Here is a 19544-nt window from a genome sequence, read left to right as displayed (position 1 = left end):
TATATGCAGATTATACGTATGTTTATCATGAATAATAGATACATAGAAAGAATTACAAGCTAAACTTAACTGAAATCATTTTTAACCATAATTAGATACATGAATCTCTATAAATTATCATTTGACAAATGAATTAATGCCATTTTCTCTATTTGCAGTCATCCTTATCTGGAAGTGCGTGTTCAGACTTTCACTGATGTGTTTCAGGACACCAAGACAATCAAATTCTCATTTTAATTACCGTTTCTTTGGGGGATTCTTTTGCTCATCAAAGCTTCCGTTTGGTTCCAGTTATCACTAATTAAAGTGCATTTGTATGCATGTGGGAAACCTAATTAAATACAGAGTGCTACTGTGCTACACTCTTTGTTTCTAATCATCTGAAGACATTTGTTGCTGCAGTTTTTTGATACGTTTTTTGCTTTAATGTTTAACAATCATGCGAGACTAAATCCATTATCGAAAGACAGAGAAATTACTTTTTCATTTCTGAAATAGATTTTTTTTCTTCAATCGTACTCTACCGATTTAATATGTTAACTTTCAAACTAAAATATTTTTGGAAATGGTGAATGAAAGTGTATTTTGATGGGATATTGAAATGTGTGTGCAGTATGCACAATAATACAACAATTGATGTATGGACTACTACTTTTATTTATATGTATTATAGAACTATACTACAAAGTTAAACTTTTATCAATAGGCCTTTTTCACAGAAGACATTTTGACATGTCATAGTAGGAATCGCACATGTATAAATAATAAAAGGAAAGAAAGCTGAATTATATTTGCTTCGTCATTCCGGGTCCTGGTACTGTACATGCTGGCTCACTGTCATACTGCCATGACTTATTGGGACTAGTGAATAGAGCAGAGGCATGTTAGTGTCATCAGCAAGACTGCAACCACTGCAACCACACACACTTGTCAGTATTTGTTTGTAACGGGGTATTTCCCTCATTTCACCACTAGGGAGCAGCAGAGCGCCTCTTTCTAGCGGCAGAAAAACTGACCATCAAAGTTTAACGTGAACTGCAACCGGATAGAGATGAGTCAAGTCAGCATGAGACACCCAAGACAACCGAGATAAAACGGGCAGTTATGACCTCAAAAATAAAAGGGTGGATTTGGCCATTGAAATCCCATTCACTTGTAATACCAATAAGGCCTGTGGCTACAACCTACAGTATTCAGAGTCACACTAGGCTAGTGATGGCTTTTCTGTCACCTTCTTAATTATAACTCACCTAATGTCCCATCATCACAGTCTGATCAGAATTATTAATGGAAACTACTCTCTGTGGCCCTGCTAGCTCATAGACTTACATCATCAACATGTTATGTGTAAACTTAATTTAAACTTTGTTTGGGAACATACACTACCACATTACAATACCTGTATGTACATATTGCATAGTAAGAGGGAGGAAAGCTAAGACATAAAAAAAGGAGTTGCTTTTGTATCAGGGCTGGAGCAAGATATCAAAAATCTTTATTTTTTTATTACTGAAACTAAACATGTCTAATTTGTTACTTGTTCAATTATACATTCTAACATTTCCCAAACCATAACATGTTGTTTCAAAGCTTTCCCCACAGTATATTTATTTGTCATATTTGAATATGCAGAGTGTAAAATAACTACAATCGCTCAATCGCTCACATTGTGTACATTTTTAATTGCAGAATAAAAGCTCCCTTTAGGTTTCTAAGAGAATAAGGCCGAGGACACGACTTCAGTGGGTTTTTAATTGTGGCAGTAAAACATTGGCGAGCAACAACGTATGTGTCTTATTTTGAAATATAACCGGAAGTAGTGTGTTACAGTGCATTTCTCTTGACACCGGTCCGAGCAGCAGGCTGTCAGTCGCAGTTCAACAGTCTCCACTTGCTCGGGTAGCTATGTGATAGAGCGGCCGCTGCTTTATCCCGGTCCGCTCAGGATGGATCAGAGGAGAGCTGAACCGGACCGCAACTACAACATCAACCCGGTTTCGCTGTACGGGGAATTCACGCTCACGGGTAACCGAAAAGTCCGGTGTTCCGTGAGCTTGACCGAGAGGGACCTCATCGTCCAGAGGCTCACCTCGGCACCTGTCGGGCGGAACAAGGTGGTGCTCAGCCTGAAGGACTGCGTCGGTTGCCGGGCTTACCGGGAAGATGACAACGCGGACCCGGCCGCGTACTTAGCGGCGCACTTCTACCCGCTCAGACGGGGCTGGATGAGTTCCGGGGTCTCGCGGCAGAGAGCGGAGCACTGCTTTCGCCTCGCCGCGCTCCAGGACCCGCGCGCTAACCTGGAGGAGGCGGAGAAGTGGGCTCGCGCTGTCCTAGAACGCTCTGCACGGCTACAGTCACTAAGAAGAGACGGTGAGTGCTCGTGAGCAACAAGAGGGAAAAGTTTACTGCGTGACTCCGCACGCTACAGTTCCATGTGTGACGATGGTGATTAAGGCCATTTAATAATAGTAACCTAGAGTTACCCTGCTGGTGTTTAGTCTGACTTTGCTACCAACTAAAAAATGAATTATCCAAAATGACGAGCTATATTGTACCTAATGATTATTTTAGTTATTGATTCATCAATTATTTACAAGATAAATCACATATGACAAAGAAAAGCAGCACCTCAGATTGTGGGCACTTTGCTTGGAAATAAATAATGAAAGGATCAGACAATCATCTAAATCGTTATTGATTATCCGATGATAGATTCATAGATTAGTCCTTGCAGCTCTGCTGTTTCAATAGTCACTTCAGGGAAATGACCTCCATGACCTGAGGAGTCTTCATGGTTCTCCCTTATTATTACAGCCATTGCTTTTAAAGGCAGTGTTAACTGCACTAACAACCTCTGTCTTTGATCAGTTTCCCCTTTAACTTGTTCAAACAGACACAAACTCTAGGAAATTGTCAATTACAATGTCTTTGATCATTTAGACATACATTTTAAGGCATGATCAGTTTGCCCAACAGCTATTTAAACCGCTAATAGGATTCTTTGCTTAGTTGCTGTACAGAAGTGGGTTCTTGTCACCTCCTCATCTCTACCTGAAGGCCTTAATTCCACAGCTGGTCTGGTACAGAGTCACATTTCAGTAACGTGATTCAAACAAAACCTTTTAATATTAAAAAAAAACATGGCATTACTGCTGCTGAGTTTACATCATGTCCTGTGTAGAACCGGTTTCTTATCTCTTATCTGTCAAAGGGTGTCATTACCTTTAACCTGCTAGTATGAATAAAACAATAGGACTGGTGTGGTACGGAGAGTTACGTTACAGTAACCCCAGACTGCAAACGGACCATTTTAACATAAAAGACACCTGAGAAACGGGAGTGAGTAACATGCTACTGAGTTCATATGAGGTGTAATTACTCCGCTGGGAAACATTGTCTAATTGGAGATTTCTAAAGAGGAGTTATCTGGTTATTTGTCCTCCTCACCGAGCTGTCCCAGCTCTAGGAAGACTAAACATGAAATGCATTTTTTTTTTTTGCCTCACCCAAACTTTTTCCTCCACACAGCCGAGGTATCACTGCCACTCTGTGACCCAGATAGCGTTCCCCCCAATTGCACAAATATATTTTTAACGAGACTAAATATGCTGCAGAAGCCTGCCGGAAGAGGAGAGAGCAACTGAAAGGACACCATTATTTACTCTGAAACGCATTGTCTGGAGCCGAACCCGAGACGGTGACCTAACAATTGTTCTACCTTTGGGACAGAGGACACAAACACAAACGGCTTCAGCGGCTTTGTAGTAATGAAATGCACCTCTGCCTCCATCCAGTCTATCCAGCCTTTGAAACACCGGCTGTATCTGGAGCAGTTTTTACAGACGCAATTTTACTTCATGTTCTCCAGAACTTAGTTTATGTCTGACGACGATGCAAAGTGGAACATTGGAAACTAGAGCTGAAGCAACTGACTGTCCACTAAGCTTAGTGAGCACATATGCAGCTCACAATTGAATTAACTGATCAGAAATCATTGTATTTCACAACAGTAACTCTAACAGAGGACTTTTAAAGACTAAACGATAGGTTTGACAAATGTAAAATCAGCCGTATAATTCATCCCAACTGCTCGTCAGAGGGTCGAGTAGCTTCAGAAACACATGCTCCCAACTCGTTTTTTGTGACATCATAAGTGGGGGGGGGGAGGGGGGGCGGTGTCTAACTATTTCTGTAACTTTCGGAAACCCGACAATTAAACTTTCAAACCCACGTCCTGCCGTGATTGATTCACGCTGTGCGAATGTGAGAAAGCCAGCCAAGTTAACTTCTCTTTTAACAGCCGAGTGCTCTCTGATGCAGGAGAGACGGTGAGAGGATGCATGCGCACCGTTATCCACCATATTTCAAACCATTATTGGCATCTGGAGAAGAAATTCAGACCGTCCGTGACTAGTCATGGTTGCTTAAGCTATGATTGGACAATCGCTGTTTGGAGGGATTTAGCGAACGCTCAGTTAGTCAATGAACAGGAGATTAATCGTTTTTTAAACCATTGTTTTCAGGTAAAATCACCAAACTTCTGCTGCTTCCACGCCCTCAATTGTGAAGACATGCTGCTTTGTGTTAAAGTATTGTAAAATGATTGTGCTGGCTGGTTGGTTGGACAAAAACAGGCGACTTTTCACTGTTTTTTGATTCACTGGCAGATTAATCAACGATGAAAATAATCATTAACTGCAACCGAAAACCTGTGAGGTACATATTTTTAGGAAGGGTTGGCTGTCCAGAAGTGATTGAGTCGAACAGGACCAGATGTGCTGAGAAGAATGTGAGCTGCATATATACACGGACCACTGGGCATCCTGCAGAAGTGTCACATTTCTGAGCATTTTTGTGGTCGGTAGCATTAATTTCAAACCTCGTTCAGGCTGAAGGGGTTTTTGGTATCTCTGGAATGTGACGACAGGATTCCCGTCTGCAGTGAGTTACTCATTACGCTGACGGCCTTGTGAACCGCACTAAATCATGTTCAGGAGCTCTGCATCCAAACCACTGGCCTAAATGAGGTCAGCGCTGCCCGTCTGACCTTGTCATCAATATTGGTACGAATGCCGTCCGGCTTGACTTCCGGCATCCTCGCACGATTGTTCAGAAAGCATCTGTTCTTCGTGACTTCAGCCTGCTGGATTACAGACCAGTTATTTCCTCACAGCAGGAGGAAGTGCAGAATATACTGCATGTCACGGCCGGCTGGCTGTCGGCTCTGTGCGACGTTTAGCAGAAGAAGTGAGTCGACACGTCGGTCTTTGTTGGCACTTCTTCCTTGCGTATCGGTGCACTGACTCTAGATGTCCTCCCTGCTCTGGCAAACGCAACGGACAGTTCAGATGCTTTGCCAAGTGTCTCCTAAATAGCATTGATCCTACGTGGTCAATAAATGGATTAAATGCAGCTGTGGACAGCATTACCATTGTAATGAATATGGTGACGGCTGCAGCCAGAGCGGTTACTAGTATCGACTAAATCAATCGCTCTGGGTTGTCATCTGGCGTGAGCGCTTGAGCCACTGTCCAAATTATCTGTGTGGTTTACCCAGAATGCATCAGGTAGTGACACAGCACTGTCACCCAGCCGGTGCAGTTTCTAGTTTTTAAGAAACTGCGTCTTGGTCAAACACGGTGACATCTTAAATGTGCGGCGCTCGTGATATTACCAGATACATTTTATTACAACGCCCATGTGTTGTGTAAATGCTGGGCCGTCTAATATGTTAATAAACTCAGTAGTGGTATGATGAGTCAGTCATTTAAGTATGAATTTGAATTATTGTTAACATGATTCTATAGCTGGCTGAAAGCAAGGAAGGAATACGGATAACTCGGGAAACTTTATCATAACAAGGATCATGTGTTGATGCATTATATCTGATTGAGGCTGTTCATTTACGTGTGAAACCATGATAATGGCAGTGATGGAAAGTCCGAAGTACCTTATTCAACCGTCTCGGGGGGGCGTTGCTCCTTTTAGCAGGCAGCAACATGCAGGCCTCTCTCAGCCAGTCGATTCTATTACTAATACATTACCTTTGGCCGAGACTGAGTTGAAGCTGGGACGATGGTTTGTTTGCTCTATTACGCACAATTTCATACGTGCACGCAAAACAAAGAGCTTCATGCTACATTATGTAATCATGCGATTCCTTTCGAAATGTAAACAAAGCGGGCCCGCCTAAACCTAAATGACATATTTTACGTCCCGTTCTCATTTTTCCTGGGCTACAAAATAATCAACCACGGTCCTTTTTAAAGCAAACATACACCCTCTCTGGATGAAAAACGTTGTTTTGTGTGTTTGTTTCAAAGCAGTCCAACAGGAGAAGGCAGTGTCGTGGTCTGAAGTCGTTTAACATTTAATAGTTTGGTATCAGATCATATTTCTGAATGCTTTTACAGTAAATGAACGGTTACAGTTGGGCAGCCCGTCACTCTTCAACGATGTCGTGTGCGACAGAAACAAACTTTAATGAACCTCACTGTAGTTAGAATATCTCTGCAGCGCTGCGGTCAAGGTACTCACATTAGACGGCCTCCGCTCCATCACCGCTGTAGCTTTCCAAGGAGGGCTCCGGTCCGGTTCCTCTCAGAAGCTTTGTTGTGCCGCACTGAAAGTATAATGTAAATAACGTGATGAGGTTCTACATGCATTATTACAAAAGTAGACCCGGTGGACCAAAAATAGCTTCGGCTTGGTGAACTAATTATCTTTGGATGTTGTACTGATCGAGATGTCACCTTGGTCTCTGGGTAACTGTAACAGACACTTTTCATTGAAGAATCGAGAAGACAATCAACAGATGAAGTGATTATGAAAGTAATGGTTAGCTGCAGCCCAACTATTGACAGCAACACATCCAGAAAACCTGCTCAGGCTTTTGATGGTCACTATAAAAAACTGTGACTATGATAAACTTATCGTACTGCAGATGTTCTCAGCTTCTGTCGTTCAGCGACAGGTTACTGATCTTTAAGTGAATTACTTTAGTTGTAACATTCTTCTACGGACATTGTGATGAAAACGCTGACCCCATAAAGGCTCACACCCTAATTAATCAGTCCTGACTGGACAAGAACGATGTAACTTCCTGATTCTCTTACAACAGAAACCTGTTTCATTGCTTCTATTGTAGTAAAGGAAATAGTTTTTGATATATTTGGTTACAATAAATACATCAGCACAGTCCCGTGTGTGTGTGTGTGTGTGTGTGTGTGTGTGTGTGTGTGTGTGTGTGTGTGTGTGTGTGTGTGTGTGTGTGTGTGTGTGTGTGTGTGTGTGTGTGTGTGTGTGTGTGTGTGTGTGTGTGTGTGTGTGTGTGTGTGTGTGTGTGTGTGTGTAGTCAGACAGCAGTGGTAGCAGCAGTCCTCTCCCTGAGGACTCCTCCTCATTGGATATATGCTGCGATCGAGCTTGACGTGCTGTCGGGACCTCTGATTCAGCGCCTCCGGAGCGTTCTCCGGCTCTGGGAGCTCACAGCAGCTCGGAGTCTTTTAATAACAGTGTCCTGACCTCTGTCTGCCTTACCACGAGCAAATCTAAATGATGGAGTATGCCCGTGAAATTAGGCATAATACACTCCAGCGTAAACCCCATCAAACTTTGCTCCTGTCGCTGACGCAGAATATTTACATCTCAAACTCTACCGTTGTACCACCAAGCGTAAAGGTCATTCGGTGCTCACCCAGCTGGCTATTCTCAGAAACATCCTCTCGAGTCACTTCATGATACGCCGACAACAACCACTAATTGACCATTCAGCCTACAGAGCAGCCGGTTTACCTCCAGAGAAAGTCTGCCTTGGCCTGGTAAAAGAACATGTGGTTGTGGGTTTTTTTTAATGGTGGGAAGTCCATTTCCTCCATACGCTGGCACACGGCATGTTTTAAGTGCATTTAGCAGTTTTTTTTTGTCTGTAGTAATGTCATCTTATGCTCTCATGTCTTGTGTTTTTATTCAAAACTGGCTAATAGTTGCAGAAAGTGAACATACAGTCGAACGTGGTGCCCACTGAGCTGACATTAATTAAGAATTTAAGCTCCAGTTAATTAAAATACAAAGAAAACTCAAACTAAACATTACGTTAGTGGGAATGTAACCAAGTGACCTTTGGGAAGTTTGTTTTCATGCAGCAACCTAACCTCCTCTCCCTAATCCAGCCCAACACACTCCTAATAACGAGACACGTCCTCTCTCTGCATCCCCGACCCGTCTCTCTGTTTCAGGGGATACACAGCATAAAGACGGTGCAGGATGATTTTAATACAAACCTCGATGTCATAAACTCTCTCTGCCTTTCCTAATATAGAGCTACAGCAAGCTAACCGCTGCCACCACCACCTCCTCCTTCCACACCCTTTGTGGTTCTGGCTCGGCAAAAATCTGCTGTGTGCAGCTTCCACTCTTTGATTTAGAGACGGAGTCCTCACCTCACTGCACCCAAATGTTACTGCAGTGAGGTCATCGGTAAACAAGGCTTCTTTACTTAAGTAGAAAGCTCCTGTTTTCAAAAGTTTTAATATATCATGATTTATATTTTGTTGGGTATTTTTATCTTCTGAACAGTAAATAGTAACTGCATCTGTTGAATATATATTTAAGTATAATATACATGTACGTATGTATAATCTATATGTAGTTGTTAAATGTGCAATATTCTCCTCCTAAATGAAGTGGCACAGTACCAAGTAGCATAAAATGTAAATACTCAAGGAAATTATGGTACCTCAAAATTGTACTTCAGTACAGTACTTGAGTAGATGTACACGTTATTAACACTGAGTATACAAAAAGCAGGAGTCCTCAAACTTTATAATTAAAAAGGTCCACATATGAAAATACCATCAAAGTGCACTGACTGAGTTTTGCAGCCTTAGACTTTTAATCTTTTCTGTGCTATAAAGAGTCTTTGAGTGAAGAAAAGCACCAATAAAACCCACACAATCAAACACAAAACAGCACTCATCGTGACACTGCTCGTGTGCACCGATAAGTCTAATTTAGTCACATCGCTAAACTGGTCCGGTCCACAGTGACCTGCAGTTCAGTCAGGATCCGAACCTTTAGGCTCCAAATAAAGTATGTCACCATGGATGATATCTGAGATGACTCCTAAGCAGAACTGAACTGCTAATCAGGATGAATACGTCCCAGGCATTGTGTTGTATCTCTAAATGGCCATCATGAGGTTACAGTTGGTATGTAGTTAACTGCAGTATGAGAGACGGCCATACATGTATGTGAGAAAGCCCTCAGCTGGCCTGGGACAAAAGCTCACATTTAGTAAGATTGGACATATCTGTCAAATGACAGCGGGCAGGGAGGGTAGAAGTACAGTAGCAGGTCAAACACATGTTAATCCATTAATCCTTTAATGTGGAAACTGGATTCCCTCCTAATGGGTGTTTGTAAAAGGCTTAGAGCCCACATCACCAGAGACAGATGCAAGGGGAGTGGGACACCAACCTGTTGGTGGGTCGGTGGCGATGGATGAGGGTCCTCTGTCATCACGCTCTTGGTCTGTAATAAGAAATATTCTTTTAATAAAGTCATCACAAATGTACAACTGATACACACATTTTGAAAAAAAAACGGTTTAATTTCATTAATTGAGAGATATTGTAGCTGTCAGAAATTCTTGAGGTTGACGTGAACGCTTCTCGTTATTATGGTCAGAGCGATTTGAGGTGAAGACGGAATGAGAGCGTCGTCTTTTTTCCTACAAATGAAATGCACTTTCGAAGCAGAACGTGTCCCGATGTCTCCTCTGTCCCTTTTTAATTCCCCAATGACATTAAATCTGGACAGAGTGGGGCCGGTCCCATCTGAGTTGCAAATTAATGCCGGCTGAGTGGTGTTTTGTGGGCTCAGCTAAGTGTGATGAAAGCCAAGATTGCTCCTTTATTCCTTGATCGCAGACGGTTAATGTTTCGTCATGCTTCCCTGCTGATCTGAAGGAAGTTAAGTGAGACACCAGCGCGGCTGACTGACGCATGCACAGGTCATCAAAATTAGTCAGAGTCGTCGAGCAACGATGACCATGTAAGGTCGTGGATGAATTTATTCATTCACAGCACATAACGAGGACGCAACATGCCGAGTCATGTTTGCATTTTACCCTCATTTCATGTAAAATGTCTGTGCGTCAATAAATAAAAATGCACACATTTTGCGATCTCAAGGAAAAGTGACAGATGTTACATTTGAGTTTTCAAGTTAGACCTTCGTCTGTGCTGCATGTGCTGAATGAGTTGTCAGACTAGGCTAAGAAAGCCGTCTATTCACAGACTCTATATGCACCCAGATAGCTATTATAGGGAGCCGCCGGAAAATGTGTTTTTTTTCCCGGCTCCTGGGTTTTTCCCTTTCATTTGGGCTGTCACTTCCTGTGGCGAATACCTCGGTCGTGATTATTCCATTAAGATCTGGGACAGTTCCCATGCTCTTGGTCTGAATAGAGCAGATGAGACGTCTGTAATCACAGATGTAGTCGAGATGCAGAGCAGATAGTTGTTGCTGTAGTGTTGTTGTCTTTCATCTTTTTTTGTCTCGGCTGCTGTTTGCGAGGATGACGATTCAGTCTGGTTGCAGGAGAGTCACATTTATCACTTCATCCAGGACAGTAATTCACTTTTTCCGACAGTTGTTTTGTGGAGGTTATTGTGCCCATCAAAGCTCTTTGTCATAATTTGTAGTTCAGTTATCACCACTATCCAGAAACAGACCACAAGATTGGACTAAATGATGTGGCTTTGACCGTATCATCATTTGCCAGAACTACACCCATTCCTATACAAACAAACCCGACACATTATCTGCTGTCAAAAAAGCACCTATCAATGAAGATTAACAAACACCTCCATACAAATATACTGCAGAAAGTCCAGCATGGTGGATACATATTGATAAATATATTTCTGTCGATTCGAGTGTGCCTTATTAGATGTATGGCACACTTTGGCTCCGAGCCATGACGAAGCTGCAGCCGAGCTCCTGACAGAAGAGGAAACCGAGATGAATGGAGAGATAGTGTCCTCTTGAATGTTTTGACGAGGAGAGGGGTGGCACACAGGAAGTGACGTGGGGTTAGATTTAGCCAACAAGCTCCATCTGGGTGTCGGGCCACACAGACAAGGCAAGGTCAGGGCCCTCAGTGCCAGCTGTCACGCCAGCTGATTCATGAGGGCACTGCTGTGGCTTTCCCTCAGGAGTCCAGTCGTTATGATTTGGAGATGACTCCATAGAAACATTCATCCTACAGACAAAGTGACTGCGCCTTTATCAACCCGTCACAGGAAATGCAAAGTGTCTGTTTGCAGTTAAAAAGCCTACGTAGCGTTTACCTACATACATTAGGGACAGAGGGGAACATAAAAATGTTAAGGCGTGGTAACCTGTGAACATATTTGTGACCTGTTTCACTGCGTTCCAGTAGGACTGCTGTGCAGTATCATTGAAACCAAACCTGCCAATTAGGTTTGGAACCAGTTAGACGTGCTCGTCCTTGTTCCCGCCCATCGTTACTCATTTATCAGCTGTCAGACTTGTTTGGAGGGTTCGCCTCCCTCCACGCTCACAAAGTTTAGATCTTTTTTTTTTTTTTTTTTAATCCAGCAGTCTGCAAAACAAACTTTCCTCTCACTGTGGGGTTTCTGCCTGTCAGCCTGCTTCACTGATGCAGATTGTTTTGTGGGTGAGTGTTGACAGAAGAGCGGGCCGTTTCTACAACAGAAGGGACTCCGTGTACCTGTAAAGATATCCCACAGCTGCAGCGTTTCTAATGTGGCTGATGGCTCCCCGTCACACTCCTCCTTTTATTTGGCTTCTCTCCCAGCTGAGGCGTTACACAAACACATTTTAAGGAAGACGAGGAAAGGGAGAGAAAAGGGAGGTAGAGAAAAATAAAATGTTCTTCCTGGAATCCATGATTAACATCAACAGTTTTATCAACCTCGCCTTCCATCATATCTATATTTCTATGTAGTTCTCCCCATCTCGTCTAAGATATAGACTGTTATTCTAATATTTTAGTGAGGCAGTCTTTTCCTTGCAGTATTTAATTAATCCTCCACAGGCGGTGAGGAAGAAAAGGACAAAACCAGCTTCTTCCAGTTCCTCCCTTCTTCAGCAACATGCTGCGCCGAGACGGTATTCTTAAAAAGATTTGGGATCTGTGTGTGTAAGATCAGTGTAACCCCCTGACTACTTTTGGATACCCAAGATATTTTGAAAAATAATTTGCATCATCCCTGCAGTTAAAAAGTTACCGAAAGCAGTGTGGGATCAGTGGGTGTGTGTGGGTGTGTTGGACGGTGTGTAACTGACCTTTGTTTATGCTTGTATCCACATATAAAATGAAACCGCTCCTGTGCTGTGGCTACAGAGGCTCTCAGATATAAAGATACATTGTAGATAATAACAATATAATAGACCACATTTAACCCTCAGAGACCCGTCGACAGTACTGTCTGTTAGAGGCTGTAGCGGCTTAGCTTTACAGAGAGGGTGAAGATACATAAACTAGATAACCATGCATTGGTACCAACATATGAAACTAGATAACCATGCATTGGTACCAACATATAAAACTAGATAACCATGCATTGGTACCAACATATGAAACTAGATAACCATGCATTGGTACCAACATATGAAACTAGATAACCATGCATTGGTACCAACCATTTCATGCTAGCATGTCGAGAAGACCTTGACCCCTCACCTCAAGATATCAGGATGACAATGGGTTCTCTGGGTACCCTTTACAGACATGCCCACTTTATACTAATCACATGCAGTTTCTAAACTAAACAGTCTTGGAATTGCATACATTGGGTATGACTGGAAAGCTGAGACTCGTGTGGATCCAATGAGCCAAATTGTGTTCATGTGTGAGGATGTTAGTCCCTAAAGTAGCTATTTCATTGTACTGAGCCCATTTTTTTAAAACTTGGTGTCACTGTATAAAATGACCTATTGTACACAGCCTCATGAAACCTAACGACCACGAACTAGAGGCCGAGGGCATCCAGAGGATGTATGGCTTTAGGTTTATTGACAATAAGGGGGTTTTGTGCTTGCCATCCAATCGCCAAAAAATGCAATTCTTACATAAATCTCCAAATATCTAAAGTTTTTCGTATCAAATCACAGCATGATCGTGGTCATTTTTCACTCAATTCTCGAGAGGTAAACATTTCTGGTTGTTAAATTCAGCCCTAAATCTGTGTAATCAATGGTATCACTTCTATGTGGCGTGTACTGTTGACTTGCTATCCACCTCTGAAGATCTCCTGTCTCCCCCCTAAAAATGACAAAAATGGGTCTATGTGGGTCTCTTACATAAAAGGATACACTAAATATATACAATCACTGTTGATTGTTGACTGTTGTGCTCATGTATATTAGCATGTGAGGGTTTATCATTACCTCCTGTCTTCTGGGTCGGTCTTGTACTGCAGCGGTTTCTTCCGTTTTGTTGAATATATTCAGCCTTTCAGCTCCAACAATCATTGTGCACATCCAACTTCTCCTTTACAGGAGCCTCGCCAAGCTCTGTTCGGAGAGATAAGGGTGCAATTTGTGTGTGTTCATCTCCAAACATCCCAGTACACAGATTCACGTGTCCCTCCTGATTATCTCCGCTATGTGTTCCTTTGCTGTGGCTCTTGTGTTTCTGTAATTGGGATAAGAGAATAAAAAAAGGATCAGGTAGACATAGTTTTTCCTGGAGAAACTTGATTTCTTGTCCTTGTAGGAACATAAGGGTTTCTAAAAGAGCACATGTGCATGAAGAAGACAGAAAGTATGGCTTTCACAGCCGTGCAGCAAGATGAAAGGAAAAATAATCAACTGTAATTTGTGCGTCCTTGTATCTAAATATATTAATCCAAAAGTACATCTAAAACTAGGACTGGGAATAAATAGGTTTGAGATTAAGGTTTGCAAAAGGGGAACAGGAGGCTGTAGTTAGAGAGTCTGTCCATTCACTGTGCTGTCAAACAAAACTAAAACCTGTCAGGCTACAGTGTCACATTATAAGGCAGCCTTGATTTAGAAATACGGTTTTGTGTCGTGGAGAAGTGACCTTGTCTCCTCTGTCCTCTGCAGGGGTGTTGATGAGCGCGCTGTCTCGTCCGAGCCGGATGATGCTGCTGGTGAACCCGCAGAGCGGCAAAGGACAGGCGCTCACTCTCTACAACAACCACGTCCAACGAATGCTCAGCGAGGCGGGAGTCACACACACTCTGGTCATCACCGGTGAGTACGCATTTAAACCACGGCATGAGAATATACACATTACTGCTAATACGTGTTATGTACATAAAAGAGGTAAGTCTGGCCGGGTGATACGGAGAAAATGAAATATGACGATTGTTTTTGATCAAATACCTTCTTATAGATATTGCGAAAATATTGTGGGGTTGACTATGTGGATGTAATGACTAAATAATAGAACAGATAGAGCAGTTTGGGGAGTTCATTGAATGACATCACTTTACTGTAAGCACAACACTAATGCCATGTTACGACACCTAGTCTCATATCATAATATCGATATATTGCCCAGCGCTAATTCAAAGAGAATCTTAATTTACATGCGTTGTGTGTGGGCTGCAAGATAAACTAGTGTTGGTCAATCCATCCGAAGAGGCCGGGTTCGATTCCCTACGAGTGCTCAAGTGTCCTTGAGCAATACATTTAAATCGCTACCTGCTCCACAGGATTGAATCAAACCATAAAAAGTCAATCACATCAAAGGAGTTAACCTCCTGTTGATTGATTGGCAAACATAATTAATGAAATTTGAATGAGAAAAATAAGATGTTTTTATTTAATTTCACACTCTTGAAACAGTAATCTTGTCATTTATCACCTCAGCATCTTTAGTATTATTAATCTTATCTGACCAACACATCCCCACCGACAATCAGCTCTGACAAATCTCCAAACACTCGCACAATCATACACACAGCTCAGCAAAGACCACGCAACAACACCATCACCTCCCTCCACGTCTGTCCCTCTGTCCCAGTAACCCTCCTCCAGTTTAAATCCTCTTCGTGTTTTCATGCTGTCACCATCATTATGGCGATCAAGTGCCGCTGACCCATATGCATGCAGATCTGTTATGTAATAAATATGTGTACACACAGTGACACACACATATGGATAAAACGCACACACACGATAAACACACATTCACACAAAATCCGCCTTTGCCATGATTTAATAGGATCTTGATGCATTCATCATCGTCCCCATAATCTACACTGGGTGGTAATTATTATACAGTGTAGTATTAGACTCGCTCACTCCTCCTGTACTGTATCGTACGCTCAGCCTGATCATTTCAGTTATTCAGTGGAGTTCTCCCTCCCATTTTGAGTTTCACCCTCTGTCTGGGTTTGTTCATAAATCAGTGCAATGTCAGATAACAGGCAAAAAAAAAAAAAAAAAGAGTCTTTCATCACAGCGTGGGGTGCACAGATAGAGAAAAGAGGGCAGACCGACGGAGACGCATGAGAAACCATCTTACTGGTACAGTGCCGTGGAAAACACACACAAAAATGAGCTTTTTGTGATTTCTGAGATATACTTTTTGACAAGTTAATCCCGGAGAATACATAATAGATGTAATCCCCAAATCTACATCTACATGAAAAAGCATGGCTACTGAAAGGGACATTGTTTGACAGATAGACTTCTGAAAGAAGACTTTGACTCTAATCTCCCCAAAATGGCCCTGAATGATGCCTCAGCAGAAGAGTATTAACATTTTTGGGGTTTTATACATGCAGCCTAGTAATTCCTCAACAATTCTAATGGGGCTCCATAGCACCAGAAACAATCCTATTTACATATTTCATTGTACTCGGATCATTGTATCTGCCTGTCCTGTTGTTAATGTAGAGTCCAATATGACGTCCTCTACGAGAGTGTGGTCCAACACCGTCCTCTGTTGTTGAGACGTCTGGATGGGGTTTGTCAGGTCACACCCATCCGTCCGCTTGATGAAGCCGATAAACCCTCAAATTTCCTTACTTCAGCAAAAACGTATATTTTGAGTTCACACCTCATCAAGTCAGTGACAACGGAGCGAGAGAAGCGACACATTTCATCGAAGATCTTTAGGAACGTTTTTATCACTTTCTTGTTAAGTGTATGTTGTAACTACTTTATATGGTAAATGATTCATGAATAACCTATAATATGAAGGAGTTTTCTAAAAAAAACAATGTGTTCAAATAATCCCTCTCAGTCCTCACTTATGACCCAGCAGGAGTGTGTGGCGGTGTCTACAGAGACTCTGCCCTTTGCTTGCATTTCCTCTTTTATTTTCTTATTTTGCTGTATTCGGGACGTTACTAGGCATCGACTAAGAGCCTTTGGGCTTCATGTGGGGGTGTAGCCCCCAGCCAACAGCATGCACAACAGTGTGCAGCCCCATCAGGTTGTGAAATACCCCCCCCCCCCCCAGCCCCACTTCAGCGTCTGATACCGAGGCACAAGTCCCTATTTAGCTCTGTCAGATACACAGCGGCCGTATTTGACAGATGACGAGTTGTTACATTGTTTTCCTCTGCTCCTCTCTCTCTCTCTCTCCTCTGCTCCTCTCTCTCTCTCTCTCTCTCTCCTCTGCTCCTCTCTCTCTCTCTCTCTCTCTCCTCTGCTCCTCTCTCTCTCCTCTGCTTCTCTCTCCTCTGCTCCTCTCTCCTCTGCTTCTCTCTCCTCTGCTCCTCTCTCTCTCCTCTGCTTCTCTCTCCTCTGCTCCTCTCTCCTCTGCTCCTCTCTCTCTCTCTCCTCTGCTCCTCTCTCTCTCCTCTGCTCCTCTCTCTCCTCTGCTCCTCTCTCTCTCTCTCTCTCTCTCTCCTCTGCTCCTCTCTCTCTCCTCTGCTTCTCTCTCCTCTGCTCCTCTCTCTCTCCTCTGCTTCTCTCTCCTCTGCTCCTCTCTCCTCTGCTCCTCTCTCTCTCTCTCCTCTGCTCCTCTCTCTCTCCTCTGCTCCTCTCTCCTCTGCTCCTCTCTCTCTCTCTCCTCTGCTCCTCTCTCTCTCCTCTGCTCCTCTCTCTCCTCTGCTCCTCTCTCTCTCCTCTGCTTCTCTCTCCTCTGCTCCTCTCTCCTCTGCTCCTCTCTCTCTCTCTCCTCTGCTCCTCTCTCTCTCCTCTGCTCCTCTCTCTCTCCTCTGCTCCTCTCTCTCCTCTGCTCCTCTCTCTCTCTCTCTCTCCTCTGCTCCTCTCTCTCTCTCTCTCTCTCTCTCTCTCCTCTGCTCCTCTCTCTCTCTCTCCTCTGCTCCATGCAGAGTCTGAGCGGCTGTGTGTTTGTTTACGGATCAGAGTCGACATGAAGCCTGCCCTTCGGCTGCATTCATTCAAAATCGTGTGGCACCTTCCCACAATGAGCAAACATAAAGAGATTATAAATTGCTGGAAACCTCCCATTGCCTTTTAATGAGCCAGACTTCTCCGGTGTTCAGATTGAATGATATCTTTACATCTGTATGTGATCACACACTGCTTTCCACCAGGTGCTTCTTCATCCGTCTCAAGCAAAAGCATCGCTATTCATCAGATAAGAGACAGTTTTACTATCACTCCCTGATTGCATTTACACATGTAACTGTGTCTTGGCAGTGACAAAACCGCCCTAACTCTAAAAATGGGCAAAGAGGTGGACATTGGACGACAAATGGCTGCTGTGACGGCAAACACCTGTCTACTCAAAGTGCCCACACCCTTAATTAGGCCTAACTTTAAGTCTTAATATAATTTAAACGAGTTAGTCATGTAAAAATGAATCTCCCTCATGCAGTTCTCATGAACGGGGATATCACCGTTTTTTGTACCAGGCTGTAAACGAGTTTGTTTAGTCTGTAAAGTCTCTAATTTTAACACGAGGGGTCTACGAGGACTGACTGGCTTTTGGAGGAACTGCAGTTTCAAGACGCTCTCGACCCGACTCTGTAATTTGTTAGCTCTGCGTGTCTCCTCTCTGTTCTCTCCCATGCTTTTCTTTCTCCCGCCTTCTTCCTGACCTACGACCAATTACCACAATGAGAGACCTATAATGACCAATCAAATGCAATAGCTGTAGTTTACCCCACTGTTTGGGTCCATGTTGTTTAAAACTGTTCATTGTAACTAATTAAACTATTTACATCCCACCTCGTTTATGCCTAATTTATTTTAATCTCTCAGTAAACCTTTCTTTCTTTGTTTTAACCCTTTACTTTTACACGGAGCTACAATAAATAATGCCATTCCAATGAAAAACACGTGTTTTATAATAATAGCACTCGCTTAACAGCATGTCTATCTGTTCTTGTGTATCATTGCCTGCGGCTGGAAGTCTCTTGTATGTCGATGCTAACAGAAGTAGACGGACTCATTATGGGATCCTTGGCTGTGTAGCAGCTGTGGGCACTGCCAGGGGTGGAGGACAGTTGAAGGATGACTGCACTGCTGAGAGAGAGAGAGAGAGAGAGAGAGAGAGAGAGAGAGAGAGAGAGAGAGAGAGAGAGAGAGAGAGAGAGAGAGAGAGAGAGAGAGAGAGAGAGAGAGAGAGAGAGAGAGAGAGAGAGAGAGAGAGAGAGAGAGAGAGAGAGAGAGAGAGACTCTGTGTCTGCTCGGGCATCCTGAGATATCTGTCACACAGTATTAATTAAACGGCGGCAACATACTTGGACTCATCTGCTCAATACGAATTACAAATATTTACCGAAGGAGACAGATATCTCCTCGAACAACCTCTCTGTGCTCTTTTTGTTCTGTCTTTCTTTCTCTTTTTTATGTTCCTAAAGAACGTCATGGCTCATTTAACAAGGTGTACTGTGGTGGAGCTGATTTTGGCCCGTGTGAGGAAGTGAAAACAACTATTGCATGAACAAGGAGAGGACAGCGATCTTGGAAAAACAGCCTAGAAAATAAGGAAATGTGTTTGCATCATAGGAAATGTAGAGCGCAACGAAAATAGAGAGGCAAAATATTTCACTTTCCCTTTCTGTGACCTTTTGACTTTTCTGTGAAAGTTTTGTTTTGTCACTTCATCCGACTGGAAACAGGCAGAAAAGAATGATCTAAATAGTCTCTCGTATCTGTCTACTCTCATGTGTGACTTTATAGTAAATCCCTTGTGGATTTTTTAGAGCATCAGTATACTGAAGACAAGTCTCTCCACCATGACTCTGTGACTCAAAAGCGATCATTTCCAGGATTATCCTCATTTAATGTGGTTGTTACCACTTCATATAATTGCTGCTTGGTGTAAATACACTTTCTAAAGTTGAACTATATCTTGATTGTCGCTCAATTTAGGTACTTTTTTTTTTTTTCCCACTGGCAGACCGCAAAAGATTTCCCATGTTTAAACTCTAGTTAGCTGATCGTGGTTCAGGCGTGGCTGAGGAAGTGTCTTTCAGCGCCTGTAGCCTTCGGTACGACCCGTTCAAGTCCCTTTGGATCTGTGATGAGGTGTGTTTCTATTACTGTCTGTAACTAACCTTGTTTTGGGACAGTGGGGGGAAAGCAGACCC

The 19544-nt window shown here is 43.0% G+C and overlaps 1 protein-coding gene across 2 annotated transcripts in view; it reads left to right on the top strand.

Moving 5' to 3' along the window:
- The first annotated feature begins 1909 nt into the window (after window positions 1–1909).
- The window catches only part of LOC306695537 (sphingosine kinase 1-like), a 32990-nt gene continuing 15355 nt past the window's right edge, over window positions 1910–19544 (top strand). For both annotated transcript variants that reach the window (XR_013767079.1, XM_079158797.1), the window contains exons 1-2: window positions 1910–2373; window positions 14125–14274. Coding sequence is in view for 1 of the 2 variants with exons in the window: in XM_079158797.1 (XP_079014923.1) it covers window positions 1947–2373; window positions 14125–14274 (577 nt within the window). In the remaining variant the exon portion in view is untranslated. The remainder of the gene's footprint in view (window positions 2374–14124; window positions 14275–19544) is intronic.

Source organism: Pholis gunnellus, assembly GCF_910591455.1.
Source record: "Pholis gunnellus genome assembly, chromosome: 5".
NCBI lineage: Eukaryota > Metazoa > Chordata > Actinopteri > Perciformes > Pholidae > Pholis > Pholis gunnellus.
The sequence above is the reverse complement of the archived record's forward strand: the minus strand, read 5'-3'. Positions and strand labels throughout refer to the sequence as shown.